Source organism: Tachypleus tridentatus, chromosome 3 (genome assembly GCF_004210375.1).
Source record: "Tachypleus tridentatus isolate NWPU-2018 chromosome 3, ASM421037v1, whole genome shotgun sequence".
Classification (NCBI taxonomy): Eukaryota; Metazoa; Arthropoda; class Merostomata; order Xiphosura; family Limulidae; genus Tachypleus; species Tachypleus tridentatus.
Window position 1 is genome coordinate 14,815,629 of NC_134827.1, and position 20,261 is coordinate 14,835,889.

Here is a 20,261-nt window from a genome sequence, read left to right on the forward strand (position 1 = left end):
CAATTTTAGTAAAGGACTTTGGAGGATTACTCACGGTTAATTCATTAGTGCTATTAAGATAAACCTGACTCGCTACTTCTCGTTCTTTTTTCTAAATTACTTTCAGAAATTACAGAGACTTGGGCAGCACTAGGTTTTGAATGAACTTTTCTACTTTCTTCTTGATTCAGTAAAGAAACTAATCTGAAGGATGCTGCTGCTTGTGGTGGTGTTCTTGAAGCAGCCAAGCTGTCGGTTGTTTCCATAAAGTTTTGAGAAGTATTAAGATTCCCTAGCATCACTTGCTCTTTAGTTCCTTGTTTTATTGTAAATGCATCATCATGTTGTCCTGTATTTCTTGAACAGATTTTCTGAAGTACTTCACTTTTTCTAGCATTGTCTTTTTGGCAAGATGGATTAAAATTACTTTCATGATTGTTTTCACCAACCTTACTGAAAGAATTTGCATCCACTGCTCTTTCTTGCAAAGAGAAGTCATCCTTATCTTTTACCTTGGTCTCCAAGTTTCTAGTTTCATCTGGAAAGTAGTTTTTATCATATGGATTGGATACCACAGAAAAAGCATCAGTTTCGTCAGAAGTCACAGGGTAAAGCTCTACAGGAACAGTGTTGTCTGTTTCATCTGAGACTGAAGTAGTTTCAAAGTGTTCTTGAGTGCTGTTTTTTTGAAGTTTTGTTTCCTGTTGCTCCAAAGTTTCAAAAATTTCTTGCTGAGAACTATTTTGTTTTCTTATAATACTCACACCATTTTCTGATTTATCAGTGTTTTGCTGAATTTCACAAGGAATTCCCGAAAGATGGTCATGTAACAATACACTGTTCTCATGATTTTCAATCTTGTTCTCTTCATCTGTGCCAGTTTTTATTTCCAATTTTTTATCGTTTGTGGTAATGTCTTCAAATTTTTCTTCAGATGTTTGTTCTAATTCCATTTCATCTTTTCTACTAATAGCCAAGTCGTCTACACCTTCCATAGGCACCCTAAGTCTGTTTCTTTGGTTCACTTCATGACACTCAACAGGTAAAGTAAAAGCTGGAGTACAAAAGAAGTAATAATCATCAAGTGTGTTATAGTCATCATTCTCTGCACAAAAAGCATCTTTGTTCCTCATGGGATTAAATATATCTTTATTCCCATCATCAAAATTTTTTTTCTCAATGGGTTGTTCACACAGTAGTTCATTTACATGCATGGACATGACTTTTAACTCTTGCTTGTCAGCATTCATATAAATGTTGTCGTCTTTATTTCTCTCAGCAAGAGGAGACTTGATTTCTTTTTTTCTTTGCCATAATACTTTCTTTGTAGCACTCATACAGTTATTTTCTTTATTTTCTGTCACAGTTGGATTATTTTCAGTTACTTCTTTTAGATTAACAGTGGCAGTAGAAGACTGGCATTTTAAATCATTCACATCACAGAAGTATTCTAACCTTCTTTTCTTCAATGACTGAATTGAGGTTTCTTCATGAACCTCCTTAGTTTCTCCCAGATTTATACTTCTTTGTGGACAACAAAAGGTTGTAATTGTATTTGATTTGTTCAAACTCTCAGAATTCTTCCAGGCAGCACAACTTTCTGTGAGTCCATCGTCAATGGATGCATTTCTGTCATTTAAAATCTTCAAATCAACCGACTCCAGGATATCTGCAGGCTTTTTTTCCTGTTCTTCCACTGGTGCAAAAGAATTGAGACACTGGACTAACCATTCTTCTACTTTCTGATTTGAATCAAAATGTTTATCTTTTTTGTGTTTTTTGCAAATGGTATGGTCCTTTTTATGCCTAGTATAGTCTTTTCTAAAAGAAAAGTTTCTGCGAACCTGAATATTGTTTAATCTATCATCCAAATCAAATGTTTTTTGAATTTTACTAGAAATATCCCTTGTTGGTTGCTCTTCAGAAGTGCTTATGTAATTTCTCTGAACAGTATCTATGTTTTTAGTAACAGTTTCTTCGACTTCTGCTGGAAACACAAGAACATCTTCACTGTATTTTGTCACATTAGAAGTTAAGCCTGATATATTTTCCTTATCTTTATAATTACTGGATATGAAAGTTTGTATTTTTGTTTGCTTTGTTTTAGTTTTTTTATCAGAAGACATAGCAACATTAGTGATTAAGTCAGGCTTCAAACATGTATTTTTATGAGTTTCCAGATCACAAGGAACAAAATCAGAGTTCTGTAGATGAGATTTCAGTAACTCCTGTGAGATATCTGAGGTTTTATCATTATTAGATTTTTGTCGGGAAGCTGAATTTTTTGATTCACAGTGCTCTTCATTGTTCGGGTGTAGTTGTTGTTCTAAGGTCACACCTGCATCTCTTGAAACTCTAACATTACTTTCTGTTTTTACTGTATTTTTATCATTGTCTGCTTCCTCATCATTACTCCTTCCTTTGGTTCTTACACAGCTTCTAGTCATTGTTTTGTGTTTTCTCCTTGTCACAGGAAAGTCACTCCTGATATGCATATAAAAAAAGAAAGCAATTTAAGTAAAATTATTTGCTTATGAACTAATTATGATGCAAATAAATAGCTTAAAGGTAAACATATTTCAAAAAGGCCATTGGTCAGTCAAAATTAACACCTGGTGAAGAGCATTAGCATAACTAGTATAAATAGAATGATTAATGCAATAAAAACCTGAATATATATATATATATGGTAAAATTAAATTATAAAAAAAACACTTTTGACACACAACAGGCATGTAATGCAACCTGTGGTTCAAGTAGAATTTGATATAATCAGTGATGACGAGAAACCCACTTGTTGAGAATTTATATGTAATGCAACCTGTCAGGTTCTGAACCTGACATGACCAAGTAGAATTTGATATAAATATGAACATAATTTCAGTGAATCAGCAGTCTTATTATTAACTAATACTAAGTTTGTTTTTAGTTTATTAATATTTTATTAACTTGCAGCCATAAAAATTAAATTTAGAAACCCAAAAAGTACTATATTTGAGAAATCTGTTTATCCCAAATGTGCTCTGTTCTTAGATTATTAAAATAACTGCAAAAATGGAATGTACATGGCAAATGTGCTTATCTTTTTTGTTCAGAATTTGGTCATTTTTACCAAATTTGAAGCCTTTGTGACTCACAGTTACAAAATATGGAAGTATTACTTATTGTGTACAAATCAATCGAGTTTTTGCATTTACAATTTCAATTTTGTAACACAACAGTACCATTCACTGAATAATACTATTAATCTGAAGATATACTTCCAATGTATCCTCAATATATAAATCTTGTTTCTAATGTAGAAAATATCTATGGTTGCTTTGCTACACTTTCAATGTTTTTGGTTTAATCTAAATTACATTATAAACCTATTAAATATCATTTTGCAAACATCCCTATAAATATGTATTAATGATTAGTTTAAGATACACAAATATTGGTAAAATACTGCTATAGAATTGTCTTCAATCTATTTTGTGTTACTTTCAATTTTAATATTTGGATTTCTGCTATTCAAAAGTTACATATAACAATCATTGACTGAAAAATCCAAAGTTCGTTCCTTATTCTAAGTACACTGGAAAAGTGGTGATCCACAGGAAGTCAGTGAGGCTGAACTTTGTCTGACACTACTGAAACTATAATCAAACTTTTTTCCTTCCTGAACTTCTTTGTGAAGGTAATTACTATTTCAGTAAGTTAATACTCGACTCCTTGTTATAGTGTGGTAAGTTAATATTTTGCATCTTCTTAGCCCTATATCAAATTTAGGATCTCTCAATTGCTCTAGTGACTGATGTTTAGGGTTAGTGTACTAGCTAACTGCTAGTAAGATACATTTTACCAATTCAAGCTTTCACAGTGAAAATGAAAGACACTTGAGTTGTTTTTAAATAATAATTATCATAACTATTGGTGATTACATGGATTTCATATCAACATCTTCTAGTCCACACACTTTTAGTTAAAGATACCCTACCTTAAACTTCCTATATTTTTTTTTAAATTAAGGTTTTGCTGAACTAACTTTAATTATGACTTAAACTATGATATAACAGCTTTTGCTTCTGATGTTTAATTTCACACACACCATAAATGTAATGATACTATAAATCAGTTCAAACAGTTTATCCTCTACATGTTAAAGTTTTACACAATGAAATCTTGTATCCCATAAAATTTGATCTCAAAATAATATTTATGTTAATTTCGGATAATTTTTATTGTTGTTCAAGAGCAGAGCAACATTAAGATATCTGCTGTGTCCACTGTGTCAGATTGTAATATAGAAAGTGCATAGACTTATTGCTGTACTGTGAGATATTACTTTCAGCAACAAGTAACAAGAAAATATGTGTGTAAAACATAAAAAGTATAGTAATACCCCACTTAGTGCCACCCCACTTCATGGTGATTCATTATAGAGCTCATCTCCTTGAGAGATTTTTGTTTTCATGAGAGATAAAATGTAATCCATCTGAACAGTGTCATTCCTGTGGGAAAAAATATCTACAAATCTCAATACAGAAAACATCATATAATACATCATTTGACAGACAAAAACATTCCTGTATTTTTTATAACTAATATATTGTTACCATATGAGATAACTACATGTACTGATAAATCCTCAAAAACAAGATGGCACGTGGAAATGGCAAGAGGAGTCCAATTTTCTATTTGATGGCTCTGTAGCCAAACAAGATAAAAGAATAATAAAAAAATTCTTTTTCCCAACAATGACAAAATTTCAGTGAGTAATTTACATTAAATTTACTAATACCTAAATAAAACAGTTGTACATCATTTGCAGGTAAGAAACAATTACACATCTCCTTATAAGAAAAATTAGTATGACCGTGTTTAGAGTTGATTCCTTTAGAACCTTGTTCTCAGGAACCCTTCTCAAGTGCTAAATTGGGTATTACTATATGTTCAAACACCCTAATTATGCATGTGTGTATAACACGAGTGATCATGATTCAGTTTAGCTTTGCCACACAGAATAAATACAATGAACTAGAACAAATGCCAAACTACTGATCCACTGAACTATCAATGTAAAGGCCTACACACATCTGAAACAAAAATTAGCAATTGGGCAAATGGTTACTTCATATTGCCTGCATAATATTCTAATTTTGCCCCTGAAGGTGAACACCTTTTGAAAGCACTTGGGTTCTAGGGTTTTTATTTCATTCATATTACCTCTGAATGACTTACATAGTAAATGAAACAATGGTAAGTTAACACCTAATTTATTACATACTCACAAGACATTTTCTTATTTCTTTTAATTTCCACTTCTACAAAAGAAAGTTTTAGCTACTTAAAATACTCACTTACTGGATGTTAATGTTTGTCGACCAAGTAGGATGGGCCATAGTATCTTCAATTGTGTCTAGGGTAAAAAAAAAATTAAAAATTAAAATAATTTACAGAAACAAATTATCAGTTATCAAGTATTATTACAAAATTATGAACTAATATTGGCAAGATGTGTGAAACCATTAATTATTACCTTAACGACTTAATTCACCATTACTAAACTTAAAGTACAATCTTTTTTATTTTGGTATTTCCTATGAAACAACATTAACATCAGTTAGGAAAATATATAATAAACATACATTTTTTCAAAAAAATTAACAATATATTATCACCAATAAATGTTTTATAGTAAATGGATTATGCTTCATAAGAATGTTATCACAATATACAAACAAGAATTCCACATTTATGAATATTCACTATACCTTATTTCTACTTGTGTCTCATTACTGAAGTTATTGACTCCTTTCTACCCCAAAGAAACCCTTCTATGTAATGTATTCCTCCATCATCCATTACATTGATTCATATCTTCATATCATAGCTCAACAATCCAGTAAAACCTTATCCTGTTTACTGTTGTGAACCTACAAACACACCACTACTTCTTTTGAACTTGTTTCCTACATTACTGTACCATTTCATAATCAATCCAGCATCTGTACACACACTACCAGTCTATTATCATGACAGATAAAATGTGGAGATATCTCAAGATATCCTTACCATGTGCTATTTTGTTACCCTCTGGTGGCTCAGAGGTTAGTCTGAGAGCTTATGTTAAATACCTAGTTTTGATACCCAGTGTCCACACCCAAACAGCTTTGTGTCATCAACAAACAACTTTGTTTTACCAGGTATAATACCCAATTACCTTTATCTTCATGAATCATGACATTAATTAACCTTTGCCTCTTTCTCCGCTGTCTCGTACACCTACTTTGCTCCCTGGCTTCAGTTGATGTTGACTACAAAGAGCAGTGAAAGAATTACAAGTTTTAAACAATATTTTAATTTTTACTTTCACTTCAATGAATGTGTTTATACAGGCATACTTGTGTATTTTTGAAAAACATATTATGATTCAGGTAATCCAACCAATTTTGAATAAAACATAAGTTATGTACATACGCTATGAAAACAAACCATTAACATCAATTAGGCTTTACAAACAGTAAGGCTTTTTTTTTTCTCCAAAGAATGAAACTTAAAACAGACTAAGAAAATTAAAGTAATTTAACAGAAAATGATTTATTTTTCAGCATTAAACCCCATAAACTAACCAGAAGCATGCTTGCAAGTTTAAGTATTCTGTTTCATTGCCATAAGTATTTCTACAAGCAGTACATTCACAGATACCTTCATTAATTTTATTACAAATGTAAGTTTTACTTAATTTGTTAGTCTAATTTTTTGAAGGTTAAAAGATAGTAATTACAATAATTATGCACATATTGCAGAAAAACCAGGCTTGAAATAATTTGTGACAAACACCACATTTGCTTTACATACACTACTGGCTACTGTGACAAACACCACATTTGCTTTATATACACTACTGGCTACTGTGACAAACACCACATTTGCTTTACATACACTACTGGCTACTGTGACAAACACCACATTTGCTTTATATACACTACTGGCTACTGTGACAAACACCACATTTGCTTTATATACACTACTGGCTACTGTGACAAACACCACATTTGCTTTATATACACTACTGGCTACTGTGACAAACACAACATTTGCTTTATATACACTACTGGCTACTGTGACAAACACAACATTTGCTTTACATACACTACTGGCTACTGTGACAAACACAACATTTGCTTTATATACACTACTGGCTACTGTGACAAACACCACATTTGCTTTATATACACTACTGGCTACTGTGACAAACACCATATTTGCTTTACATACACTACTGGCTACTGTGACAAACACCACATTTGTTTTATATACACTACTGGCTACTGTGACAAACACAACATTTGCTTTATATACACTACTGGCTACTGTGACAAACACCACATTTGCTTTATATACACTACTGGCTACTGTGACAAACACAACATTTGCTTTATATACACTACTGGCTACTGTGACAAACACCACATTTGCTTTACATACACTACTGGCTACTGTGACAAACACCACATTTGCTTTATATACACTACTGGCTACTGTGACAAACACAACATTTGCTTTACATACACTACTGGCTACTGTGACAAACACAACATTTGCTTTACATACACTACTGGCTACTGTGACAAACACAACATTTGTTTTACATACACTACTGGCTACTGTGACAAACACAACATTTGCTTCACATACACTACTGGCTACTGTGACAAACACCACATTTGCTTTATATACACTACTGGCTACTGTGACAAACACAACATTTGCTTTACATACACTACTGGCTACTGTGACAAACACAACATTTGCTTTACATACACTACTGGCTACTGTGACAAACACAACATTTGCTTTACATACACTACTGGCTACTGTGACAAACACAACATTTGCTTCACATACACTACTGGCTACTGTGACAAACACAACATTTGCTTTACATACACTGCTGGCCAAAATCTTAAGGCCAATGAACTTAAAAAAAAAAAATTTGCATTTTGCATTGTTAGACTCAACCACTTATGTGAGTAGAGCTTCAAAAGATTTTTTTCGAAAAAAAGAAAAGGGAAATAAAAACCTTTTTAGCATTTAATAGGGAAAATGTGAACACTATGAAATTAGCCTAAATACTAGCTGGTCAAAAGTTTAAGACCATACTGAAATGAAGCATTAATCAGTAAAAACGTAACGAAATTTAGTCATTCGTGTTCAAGCATTAGTGTTGTCAACATCTCCCACTGACATCTCCTGTGTTACACTGGGTAAAAACATGGCAAAGGCTAAAATGTTGACAAAGTTTGAATGTGGCAGAATGGTTGAGCTGTAAAAGCAAGGTCTCTCTCAACGTGCCATCGCCAGTGAGATTGGGCATAGTAGAACAGCTATTGCAAATTTCTTAAAAGACCCTTAAGGATGAGGAATTTCAAGTGGTCAACCCAAGAAAATTTCGCCAGCATTGAGCAGGAGGATTCGACAGGTTGTCCGGCAAGACACCACCTGATCATCAAACCAGATTAAGGCCCTTATGGATGCAGAATGCAGCTCAAGAACAATAAGACAGCATCTATGAGATAAAGATTTCAAAAACTGTAAACGTCTTCAAAGGTCACGCCTCTTTCCACACCACAAAACAGCTCGGTTAAATTTTGCTGAGAAGCACCAAAAATGAGACGTAGAAAAGTGGAAGGTTTTATTCTCTGATGAGAAAAAATTAACCTGGATGGTCCAGGTGGCTTTCAATGTTACTGGCACGATAAGGATATCCCACCGGAGACATTTTCTACACGACACAGTGGAGGAGGTTCCATCATGATCTGGGGTGCTTTCTCCTTCCAAGGAACAATGGAGCTTCAGGTTATACAGGGGTGCCAAACAGCAGCTGACTACATTGTCATGTTGGAGAGAGCATACTTATTGACTGAAGGCCCTTGCTTGTTTGGAAATGACTGGATCTTTCAGTAGGACAACGCTGCAATCCAGAATGCCCGCTGACAAAGGACTTTTTCATGATGAATAATGTGATTCTTTTGGACCATCCAGCATGTTCACCCAAACTGAACCCCCACTGAAAATGTTTGAGGGTGGATGGCAAGGAAAGTCTGTAGAAATAGACATAAATTCCAAACAGTGCATGATCTTCGTGAAGCCATCTTCACCATTTGGAATAACATTCCAGCCAGCCTTCTACAAATGCTGCTCTCAACCATGCCAAAGCAAATGTTTGAAGTTATCTGCAATGACAGCCATGCAACTCACTACTGAAACCTCTTGTTGGGCATTTCCTAGTGTTTAGGACTTCTTTTGGTATGGTCTTGAACTTTTGAACAGCTGGTATTTAGGCTAATTTCATAGTGTTCACATTTTCCCTATTTAATGCTAAAACAGTTTTTTATTTTTATTTTCCCTCTTCTTACTTTCATCTTTTGAAGCTCTACTCAAATAAGTGGTTGAGTCTAACAATGCAAAATGCAAATTTTTTCTTTATGTTCATTGGCCTTAAGATTTTGGCCACCAGTGTACATATACAGATGGATGGATGGATGCATGCACATACACGCAGAACCAAACTTTATGCAAGTAGTTCTTTATCTTTGAAATTATAAGGAGAGTAAATTACAAAAACTTAATATGAAACTTACTTACTCTACTGAACAATTAAAACTTTCAGTCATGAACACAAGTTTATTAATCTACTGGCTCTAAAGAAAAGTTCTACCACAAAATTTATACTAGAAAATGTCTTTCAAACTTTCAGATTATTAATATTTCTCATAATTTTATGTCAATTACTTGCGAAGTATAAAAAACAAATTTATTTAACTGGTGTTCTGCAAATTTTAATTTTTGTTACTTTCAAAGTTAAAAACTTATCCTGCTAGTCACAAACACATTACAAAACTTTTTAATTTTCAATACACAATGGTTTCAATAAGTACAATCAGAAATATCTTGTGTACTGGAAAGCTTTATGACTAAGTAATGAAACTTAAATAAATTAATATAGCTTGTGGTACAAGAAATTAACCAAACTTTACACAAAAGCTCCTACCTCACATAATTGTCTTTTCATAACAGTAGGTTTTATTGGACTTGGATGAGCAATATGGAAGAGCTGCATCCTACTCCTCCCCTCTGGTGAGCTAGTGGATGGTAATGGATCACGTGGTGGTGTTACTGTTTGATTAAAATAGATATATGAAATGAAATATTGAGGGGTAATTAGCAAAAACATTTTCAACTCTATCTCCAAAAATTAAGCTACAAACTCACGAGAGAAAAATAAAATTAATTATATTGGCCAGAATTAAAAAGGAATAAAAGAAACATTAAACAATTAAACATAACAAGGTTATTACTAATACTGCTTATAGATTAATAATGCAAAGAAGAAAAAACCCTACAAATATTAACTGGTATTGAATCATCAGTTACCATCCTTACCATTAGCAATGCCTTCACCAATACTGGAATTTTAATATTACCTCATGATATTCAGCTAATTAGCTAAGGATAACAGGTTAATCCTAAATATACATGTTAAGCTGACAATGTAAAACAATATTTATAATTTCAAAAGAATATTTAAAAGTGTTACAAACACTACATTAAACACTAGAAAGAGTAAGATTAAATCAAACTGCTATTGAGAAAAATCTAATAAACTATTAAATACACTAGTTATTGCACACTGTTACATGAATATTTTTTTATTGCAGGATATAGGCTTCATTTTCTCAGAAATGTTTGAGAAATGCTTATAATTAATAACTGTTTTATGTGATTTTCATGGTGTGCAAAACTACCAGTATTGTTTTGTTTGCCATTCGTTAATCAATAGAGAATATAGACTTAGTATATTTCTATTATTTAAAAACATACATTTGAATATTAAATCATCCTTGTTAAGAAACTGAAACCTAAGCATGAATCAACAGGAACTTTAAATTGTAAAACGTGGCTTGTGAGGCTTATTCTTAAGCTTTTGTTATAGTCTTAAAATAGTGTTTGGGCAGTAAAACACTTAGTTGCATACACATGTATTACATAATGGAAAAGTGATATATATATATTGCAACAAAAACATTTGAATTGTAAATCCTTGTTGAAAATAATTTTTGTATTTTTAATTTTTCAACTGGATTATTTATAACAAAAATAAAATATAGCTCTTGTTAAAAGAATAACAATACAAGTGACATGTTTCTGGAAGTAAATGGACTTTCATAGAGACCCATGTCATTCATTTTATGAAACTAACAAAATCTGTATTATAGTTAATAACCTTAAATCCGGCAAAAATTTGAGTTATGCCAAAGCAAACTTCCACAAATATGCGTTGGGAACAAATCTGTTAAAGTCTTAATAGATTTAATATCACTACTTTCAATACAGCATGTTTATCTTCACAAAATTTAGTAGTTTTCCAGTTAACACAAGGTTTTCACATATTTTATTATGAACTATGTTTAAAAAAACTGAAGTTTTATACAACAAAATATTGAGTATTTGTTTCGAATAGTTCACGTGCAAAGTAATTTTCATGTTAAAATTAAAAATACTTTTCCTCATCTCAAATTCCCTTTTAGTTATCCTTAAAACCTCTTAAATACATTTCAAACCTTTTCACTAAAACCTTATATTTTACCTGCTATTTTCTCTGAGATATCTCTATATGGCATCAGTAAATTTGACCAACCTTGTAAACACCATAAAATAAAAAAAATATTGAAATAAATCTAAATTACTCTTTTTTTCTAGAGTGACATCAAATTGTAACACGAAACTATATTCATTTATCCTAAGTAACTTGTGTCCATGCCTCATACAACATTTGTATTATATTATCTATTTTACCTAATCTAATCTTAACTAACCTAAAAAGATTCCTATTTTACATTGCAAATACCTGTATTATAAGAATAAAGAATAAACACGAAAAACAAGAAATGAAATACTTACCAAACCTTCTTTCTCCATGCTGTCAATTCTCAATCACAATTAACTCTACTTTTTTATATTAATGTTAGCAATGCACAAAATTACTCTTAGTTAATTAAATAATTCACCAAATAACAAACAAATAACATTTGTAAAGTAAACAATTTCCCCTAACTCCCAAAGATCTCATGGCTTTCTAACAATGCAACAAGAGCATTACATATTCATTCAAAATAGTCGTTAACTTTCCCATGGGAACAAAGGTTGCACTCCATATGAAATTTATGATTATCTATTCAGAATACATAAATTCAATAGGTGAAAACTTGAGCTTCTATTGGTTATAGGTAATACATAACTAAACATAAGAGAAAACTATTAACAAATCCTGAAAGAGAGAGTGACAGGTGGGTGTGGTAGGAAGGGCCTGAGTTTCTATTTTATAGCTCTGTAACCAGACAAAATTGAAAACTTTAAAAATTGTGGTTTGCCTGAGCAGTGATGGTTTTATACAAAATAATTTGTTTAATTTTTTTTTCCATTTTTGGAGGAGTGGTGAACGAAATAAGTTAGAAAGATGTGTGGAGAAAATGTGTTAAATGTGTTACACTATGGGAAATTTTGTTGTTTTTTTATTATTGTCTTGTAAAAACAAGAACTTAAAACTTACATACAATTAAAATATGGATTACCAGCTTGATTTTACACTATATTAATTGTTATAAAATATTTTAAAATTTTGAATTTTAGACTACAACTGTCGTTTGCAGTGAAAGATACCCTGTATGAAAGGGTTAATAGATGTGTCAGCTAATGTGTGTATACATATTAAAAAAAAGTATAAAATACAGATGGAATGCACATTTCATATGGAATCCTGAACGTTCATTGAGAGTATAGAATTTTCAAGTGTAAGTTTCATGCTTCAATGTATACAGCTGCTCAATTTGGATCAGAATAAAAAACATTTAGGATCAAATGCTGCAATACTTGTCTTGAAGTATATTTTAAGTATTTTTCTTGCATCAAATTAACTAATTACTTTTGTATTATATGTACATAGCATAAAAAGTCTCTAGTTGTTAATATATTTTTGATACAAATGTAAAAGAACCTACTACATGGTCTTTTGTTTCAAATAACACAGACCTGACAATCATTAAAACTTGGTATAGACCTGACAATCATTAAACCTTGGTCCAATATTTTGTAACCATTCTTTACACAAGTTCATCTCACCTTCTATGCCCGTATCATTTTTCACAGCTGAGGCTAATTCTTTTACAGCTCCTATTACTTCTCCTAACTGAGTTTTTTCTCTTAGGCTTCTGTAAAGGTAATGATTATTATAAGCTATAATATTACCTCTGTTATTACAAGTTTCCTATGAAAAACTAAAGAGGGATTAAAAAAGAAAAATTGTATTTCTCTGAGTTCCTGGATAGTTTTTTCTCTACAAAAGCTTATATCAGGTAAATTCCCTATAAATGATGTTATAGTAAGATACATCACCACAATATACTTACAAGATATTGCCATGTAATACACGTATTATATGCTAAACACCTTAAATATATCTAGAATGTTAGTTATTTCAATTCAAAAAGCCCCAATCACCGTGCTGTCAGTTGTCAATATACTTGTAATAAAAGAAATTAGTAAGCTCTAAAGTGAAATGCCACATAATAATAATAATAATGTTTCTAAAGTTAAATAACTTTTTGTTACTTTAAGTTCAGCATTAAAGCAGTAAATCAGATGCACTTTTGAAAAATAAGACTTAACTCATTTAAGATTAAAATATGCATCATATTAAGGCCAAGGGGCAAAGAAACATTATGTTAAAACTATCCTGATCCATAAATCATCTGAAGAGGAGAGATGTTAGGTGACTTTTTCAAAATTGAGTGAAAAGTTTAAAAAAAAGAACTGGACTTTACAATAAAATTTGCTGAATACGTTTATACCACACAATGACCTTAAAAATATTTGAAAATTCACAATATATATGAATGAACAATTTTAAAATAAACTGACTTTCCTCAAACTTACCTTTTTGTCATAGGAGCTTTACACAAAGGACAAGGAGCTTGAAATTTGGTCTGAAGGACTTTTAAGATACACTTTCTAAAAAAAAATATTAAAAAATTATGTTAATTGAGCAATAATTTGGGTAAAGCATTTTATTTTGGTAAAACAATACTACAAAAATAGTAAGCTGGATGGACAGTGATCTTTGTCACAGACATGAAAATTTTTCCTACACATTATAATTTGAAGTTCCTAGTGAAATGACTAAAATAATTGTTACAAAGTAATAACACATAGACAGATTACCATAATGTTTAATCATATCCTCAGCACTGAATTTCTAAATTTAAATAACTGTTTAAACAAGAAAAGCACTTAGAACTATCTAGGCCACCATCTTCCCAAAATTTCCAGCCCTTCACTTTAATAAAGCTTTCCTACATCTTTAAAATCATCTATAAAACACCTTCAATGACCTTAGATAAACACAGTTTCCCACTTCAAACAAATATAACAGAAGTTTACAACTATTAGAAAAACAAGCCTGAATCAAGAATTTGAAATAGCCTATACTCTAATGTCAAACTAGTGGTTCCACAATTCAAGAATATCAACCATGTTATCTTGTCTGACCTCTTAAGAAACATAAGTGATGAATCAGATCTAAATGTAAGAAATTTCAAATGAGTTATTTGACACTTCATGTTATTTAAACTGACTCTGATAATCTGTTTTAAAATTTTGACTTAAACCAGCACAAGATGCTTTATATGAGGCTAACAATGTTTTTACAGCAGAATTTTAATATATGTGTGTATGTTAGGAAATAAAAAAATGACAACCTACATTAGAATGTTTCAGTATACCAGAATTTTACAAAATAACTGAAAATAATTGTAGAACAAGTGCATTTGTCTCAATATTTTTGTCCCCCCCATTTAGTTTAACAAATTCTAACTTCTACAAGCCTTTAGAAATACCTGAAGAAATTGTCGTCAAAATAGCCAAATCTAAAACTGGAGACATTTAAACTTCTCATAAAACCAAAGGTTATCTTAAAAGAACTATAAAGAAAACTGTGTAACCTTAAGTGGAATTTGAAATAGTGTGACAACAAAGTACTTGTAATAACTTCAAAACCTTAAAAACCTGAAGGATAATGGCAATAAAACATTCATTTCTGAAGAATACACCATCTGTAAGCAAAAATTCTCTAGACCAAAGTAGCAAAGATTTGAACCTATTGGTTGGTGAATATGTCGAAGTCAATTTTTTTTTTAAAATTATCCTAAAAATGTAAAAAGCCTACTTCCTAACATAGTCTCAACTTTTGTATACAATATAAAGAACTTCATGCATAAGAAAGAAGACCAAGCTGAAATAAAAAAATGCAATTTTAAACAGATATACTAAATCACCTGAAGAATTATACACACAACTTAAAATAGTTTTGGAAAAAAAACACATGCATATAAAAAAATAGGTTTTACAATAAAAAGCTTTCAGAAAAGACTGGAATTGGACTGTTCATTGGCATCATCACTCCATCACTCAGAATTAGGGATATCAGACAATATTTATGCACTGGAGCTCAAAGTAATTATATATTTCAAAAGCAATTGGAAAAATGTGAAACACCATACAATCCATGAGGAAGTATACCCAAGATTTTAAGTAATAATAAACAGTTTCCTGACTTGCACACACATTTTCCATTAAAATTCCATTGTTTTCTCTACAAAATTTTCAAGATTTATATCCATATTCCATACTCAATACTTTCATTTAATAAAGCAATCTCTTTAGGAAAAGGCATAGATAACAACTAGAAACAAGTACTTGTTACCTGCAGAACTGATGGTGACAGTTGGTTGACACTGGGTCTTGCAACAGATCTAAACTGTAACATGTTATAAAAGAAAAATATAGATTCATGTTTCATGTTTATTATAAAATCACATTTTGCCCAATCATTGTACATAAAAAGTCTAACATTGATAAAAAACATAAAGACCTTCACACAATATTATGAAACAAAATTTGAGAATTACAGTGATAAAGAAATGACACCTTAAAAAATAATTGCACAATATCAAATAATTCCAGCCTCTGAAAACTTGTGCTGGAATAAAATTATATATACATTCTGATAACACAACATTTTGTTTCTAAACATGCTTGTCCCTATAGAAAATGTTATAACTGGTTTTAATTTATTTTAGAAAGCTTGCTTTCCAAAATATCAAGTACTAGTATATTAATAAAACAATGAAGAAAAAATATTGCATTTACCATAATAAAACCTTACATATCATTTAAACAATGGAATCATTCATACAAGTAAAATAATTTGTTCATAAATTAAAATCAAATGAAAGATATTAGATTTTTATTGAGTAAATATAATGTTTATCTGCAAGAACTACGATTTTACAAAACAAAATAAAACAGAAATAATATATCCTGATAGAAACCATGTTAGGAAAAGCTAGAGTAAATATAGTAACAATTAAAACATTAAAAATAATACAAAATTAATTTCTTTACTGTCTTTCAATAATTCTATTAATATTTTTTCTTAATTTTTATTTCATTTATTTTAGATTTTTAGATATGTCTTTTCAAGTTCCCCATTGGGACAGAGTTAAGTCTTCACACTTACAACTCTAAAATCAGGGGTTCGATTACCCTTGCTGAACATAGCAGATAGCATGATATGGGTTTGCTATAAGAAAAACATGCATCTCTTTAAATTTGTTTGGCTTTTTAAACTTAACTTAGTTTTAATGTTTTATTATCAATCTACTCAAAAGCAAATTGATGACAATAGCACTTCATTTCTGTTTTACAGCTTTATATCAAGTTTACAAAGTTTTCTTTCTTTAACAACTTCATTTTCTTTTAACTACTTTTTCAACTATGGTACACTGTGGCAGATTTAAGGTTGTGTAGCCTCAAGAGCTAATCATTTTTGTAGGCCCTACATCCCGTGTAATTTTACATAAAATAAAATTATCAAATGGCCCTGAGGTTGAGCCCCCTCTAACCTCTACCTTTTTGTGTATGTTTCAAAATTGGTAAAAAACTCAAGATACCTTAATGTCTACATGTGAGAAAACCAATAAAGCAACGTTTAAGTTATGAATAGTTGTTCAAGAATTAACAACTTAACATTCTCAACTCACCAAATTACACACTCCAAAGTCTTCAAAAATGTAGCAACAACTTGATGAACATCTTTAATGCCATGGTCAAGCTCCATATTGCTTGTAATTCCCTAAAAGAAAATTACACAAGTTATGAAGCAGAATTTTAAAAACATTATTTTCTGCTGCTATGAACAAATTTATTCTAAAATTGTTGAGATGGGAGGAGTATTACTTGTATTGGCGAGTTAGTTTCAATTTAAAAATAGTGATTAGGTTAATTACACTTCTAACCAATGACCTAAATCAAATTAATGTGTACCTAAAGTAACTGAACGCATTAATCTCAATTAACAATAAAACTGCATTCTTTTAATTACACGAGAATTTACTTTAAAAAAATCTCACTCAAACATACCAGGGTTACTCCTGTTGTTATTAAATTTCCCGCTGTTCTAATTTTAGAGAAACAATAGAGGGCGAAAATAAAAATCAGAAGATTTATGCAACAGTTTTTAAAACTTATAATACTATATTTCAAAATTTAACTTTCCGTATTATGGTAGTTTATCAAAATAAAAAATAACATAATATATTTTATTAGTATAAGAAAATATATTTAAGGAATTTTCACAATATATTAAAATATACATTAAGTGACCCAAAAATGTAACTTAAACACCAGTTTTATGCAAAAAAAGCAACATTCATTAGCAACTATACAAAAAAAAAAACATTCACTTACAACAATACAAATAAAATAATATACTTACAAAAATAAGCAACAACCAGCACCAGCTCAGATTACGCTTAAGAGCGTGTTCTTAAAAACATAAATTAAAAATGAACTTTCTCAAATTATGAAAGCATTCCAATCAAATACAATATATAAATGTTTATTGTACACTTTCAACTTTGCTAAATACCTAAATATAATGACTTGCAAAAGTTATATACTTATATTGCAATTTTGGCGAAGGTAGTTCGTTTCGTAAATCAGTTTTGTTTGTGTACTCGTTTGTTGGTAAGCACAATACTACACAAAGGGCTGTCTGTGCTGTGCTTACCACGAGTATTGAAATCTGCTGTTTGTAGGAAATGCTAATTCTTAGCATATCCCAGATACGAACTTCATATGCAGCTAGATATTGAAACATGAGAGTCATTTAAGATGGATCGACAGGATTTTCTTCTTTCTGACCAAGTAATGGGATTTGACTGTTGCTTATATAGCGCAACACACGAACCAAAAGCATAAAGTACATTTTTAAAGATGGGACGCAAAACAAAAACCATCAGATTCACAACCCAAGCACTCTAACCGCTTAGTCACACCTGACCGAGCCATGTGAGTTTGTTTGCTCAGGATTTTTACCTTTCTTTCAGATTTGTTTTTAGAAGTTTCTAGCTATATGTCTTGAAATATTTTTATTCTGCGCACTTGCTTTATAGGAGGGGAAACCAAACATTTCATCTCAGCTGTACCACTGTAAAATATAACAAGTAGCAACAACTTGATGAACATCTTTAATGCTGTGGTCAAGCTCCATATTGCTGGTAATTCTAAAAAAAACTTACGTAAGTTATAAAGCAGAATTTTAAGATCTTATATTACAAACTTACAATGACGTTACTTCCATTTTGCAGCTCTTCTGCCCTAAACGGTTACTTGTTTTTCTTATCCTATAACGCTATTACATCATAACATTTAATTTTAGGTATAAATAAAAAAAGCGGTATAACATCCTACCTCAAAAAAGAATACATGTTTAAAAAACTCTCCATAACAAGAGATCAAAACACAAAAAGAAGTAAGCCCTTTCTAACTCTTGTCGTTTAACACCAGAAGTAAATTATTTCATTTTTATGTGTATATTTTGTTCTTTCAAATTATAGTCAGAAATTTGAAGGAATAAGCAATACAAACTGTTCATTCCTCCACATTTCTGATTATAATTTGCTAAATTCGCACGACTTATTGTTGAGACAGAAAAATTCATAAGCGAATTTAGTGAAAAATGAGCGAATACTTGAAAATCACGGCTATTATTTCTATTATATCAAATAACTGAATATTTTTCTATCACCTAGCATTGTTATCTGAGCCAAAGTAAATAATCAACAGCCGATTCGTAAGAAAACATACATATATCCTCATGGTTTCATCAACTTTCGGAAAATGATTTATGGTGCTGTATTATTTAGCCTATAATATTTGTGTAGATTGTAGACTACTATAAAGAATGAAGTTAGTAATTTTTTTATGTACCATATGATTGAAGTAATGTCGCCCTAGGCTACAAACATAAGCCCTGTGTCAAAATTCTCATCACTTTTTGCAGACGATCTCCATGACCAAAAGGTGTTAGATGGTTAACAAGATATTATATGTTATTTTGAGTTCAAAACGTTCATAATTATGTGTTTAGTTCTTAAATGTATGGAAATTTTATAGTTACTGTGGGCCCAGTTGGAAGTTTACCCATCGTATTATGTACGTTAAGAAGCAATAATGCATTTGATTGAATTTGCTGATCTGTTAGAAATGGCTTATCAATGTGTGCTTCCAACTACATGCCTGCCTCTGACATGTCAAAATTTCCCGACATCTCTATAAGGCCCGGCATGGCCAGGTGAGTTAAGGCGTACGACTCGTAATCTGAGGGTCGCGGGTTCGCAACCCCGTCGCACCAAACATGCTCGCCTTTTCAGTCGTGGAGGCGTTATAATGTGACGGTCAATTCCACTATTCGTTGGTAAAAGAGTAGTCCAAGAGTTGGCGGTGGGTGGTGATGACTAGCTGCCTTCTCTCTAGTCTTACACTGCTAAATTAGGGACGACTAGCACATATAGCCCTCGAGTAGCTTTGTGCGAAATTCAAAACAAACAAACATCTCTATAAAACAGTCAAGTTAAACATATTGTGCACCTACAGAGTATCTTCTTAAAATTAGAGACAGCTAGCGCAAACATTCTTCGAGTAGCTTTAAGCAAAATTTAAAAAAAGAAAAGTTGTTGTGCAGTGCTATATTGACAATTGATTAAACGTTTTTCGTTGTTTCTTCTGCTTAACATATGGTATGGATACGTAGCGCTTTACTGATCTTAGAAATCGAAGAAAATTATAGTGTTGTGGATGGTTTGCCTCTAAATCATTAGTATATGCTGATTTGTAAA

General features: G+C 31.3%; 1 protein-coding gene across 1 annotated transcript; it reads right to left on the reverse strand.

The window, feature by feature from the left end:
• Window positions 1-53: 53 nt before the first annotated feature.
• On the reverse strand, window positions 54-17,582 carry LOC143246396 (uncharacterized). Its single transcript, XM_076493026.1, has 9 exons — window positions 17,503-17,582; window positions 17,124-17,215; window positions 15,785-15,838; window positions 13,960-14,034; window positions 13,147-13,235; window positions 10,019-10,143; window positions 6,185-6,278; window positions 5,326-5,380; window positions 54-2,463 (listed from the first exon to the last, which is right to left on the reverse strand). Exons 2-9 carry the CDS (start codon window positions 17,198-17,200, stop codon window positions 54-56), a joined length of 2,979 nt encoding a protein of 992 aa, XP_076349141.1. The 5' UTR covers window positions 17,201-17,215; window positions 17,503-17,582.
• Between the last annotated feature and the right edge of the window lie 2,679 nt (window positions 17,583-20,261).

Excerpts from the sequence above, each read along its gene's own strand:
- LOC143246396 (XM_076493026.1), bottom strand. The coding sequence starts at position 17,200 with ATGGAGCTTGACCATGGCATTAAAGATGTTCATCAAGTTGTTGCTACA. Across the intron at positions 13,236-13,959 it reads AAAGCTCCTATGACAAAAAG|AAGCCTAAGAGAAAAAACTC; the intron begins GTAAGTTTGAGG and ends TTACCTTTACAG. Across the intron at positions 2,464-5,325 it reads TCGACAAACATTAACATCCA|GAGTGACTTTCCTGTGACAA; the intron begins GTAAGTGAGTAT and ends TATGCATATCAG.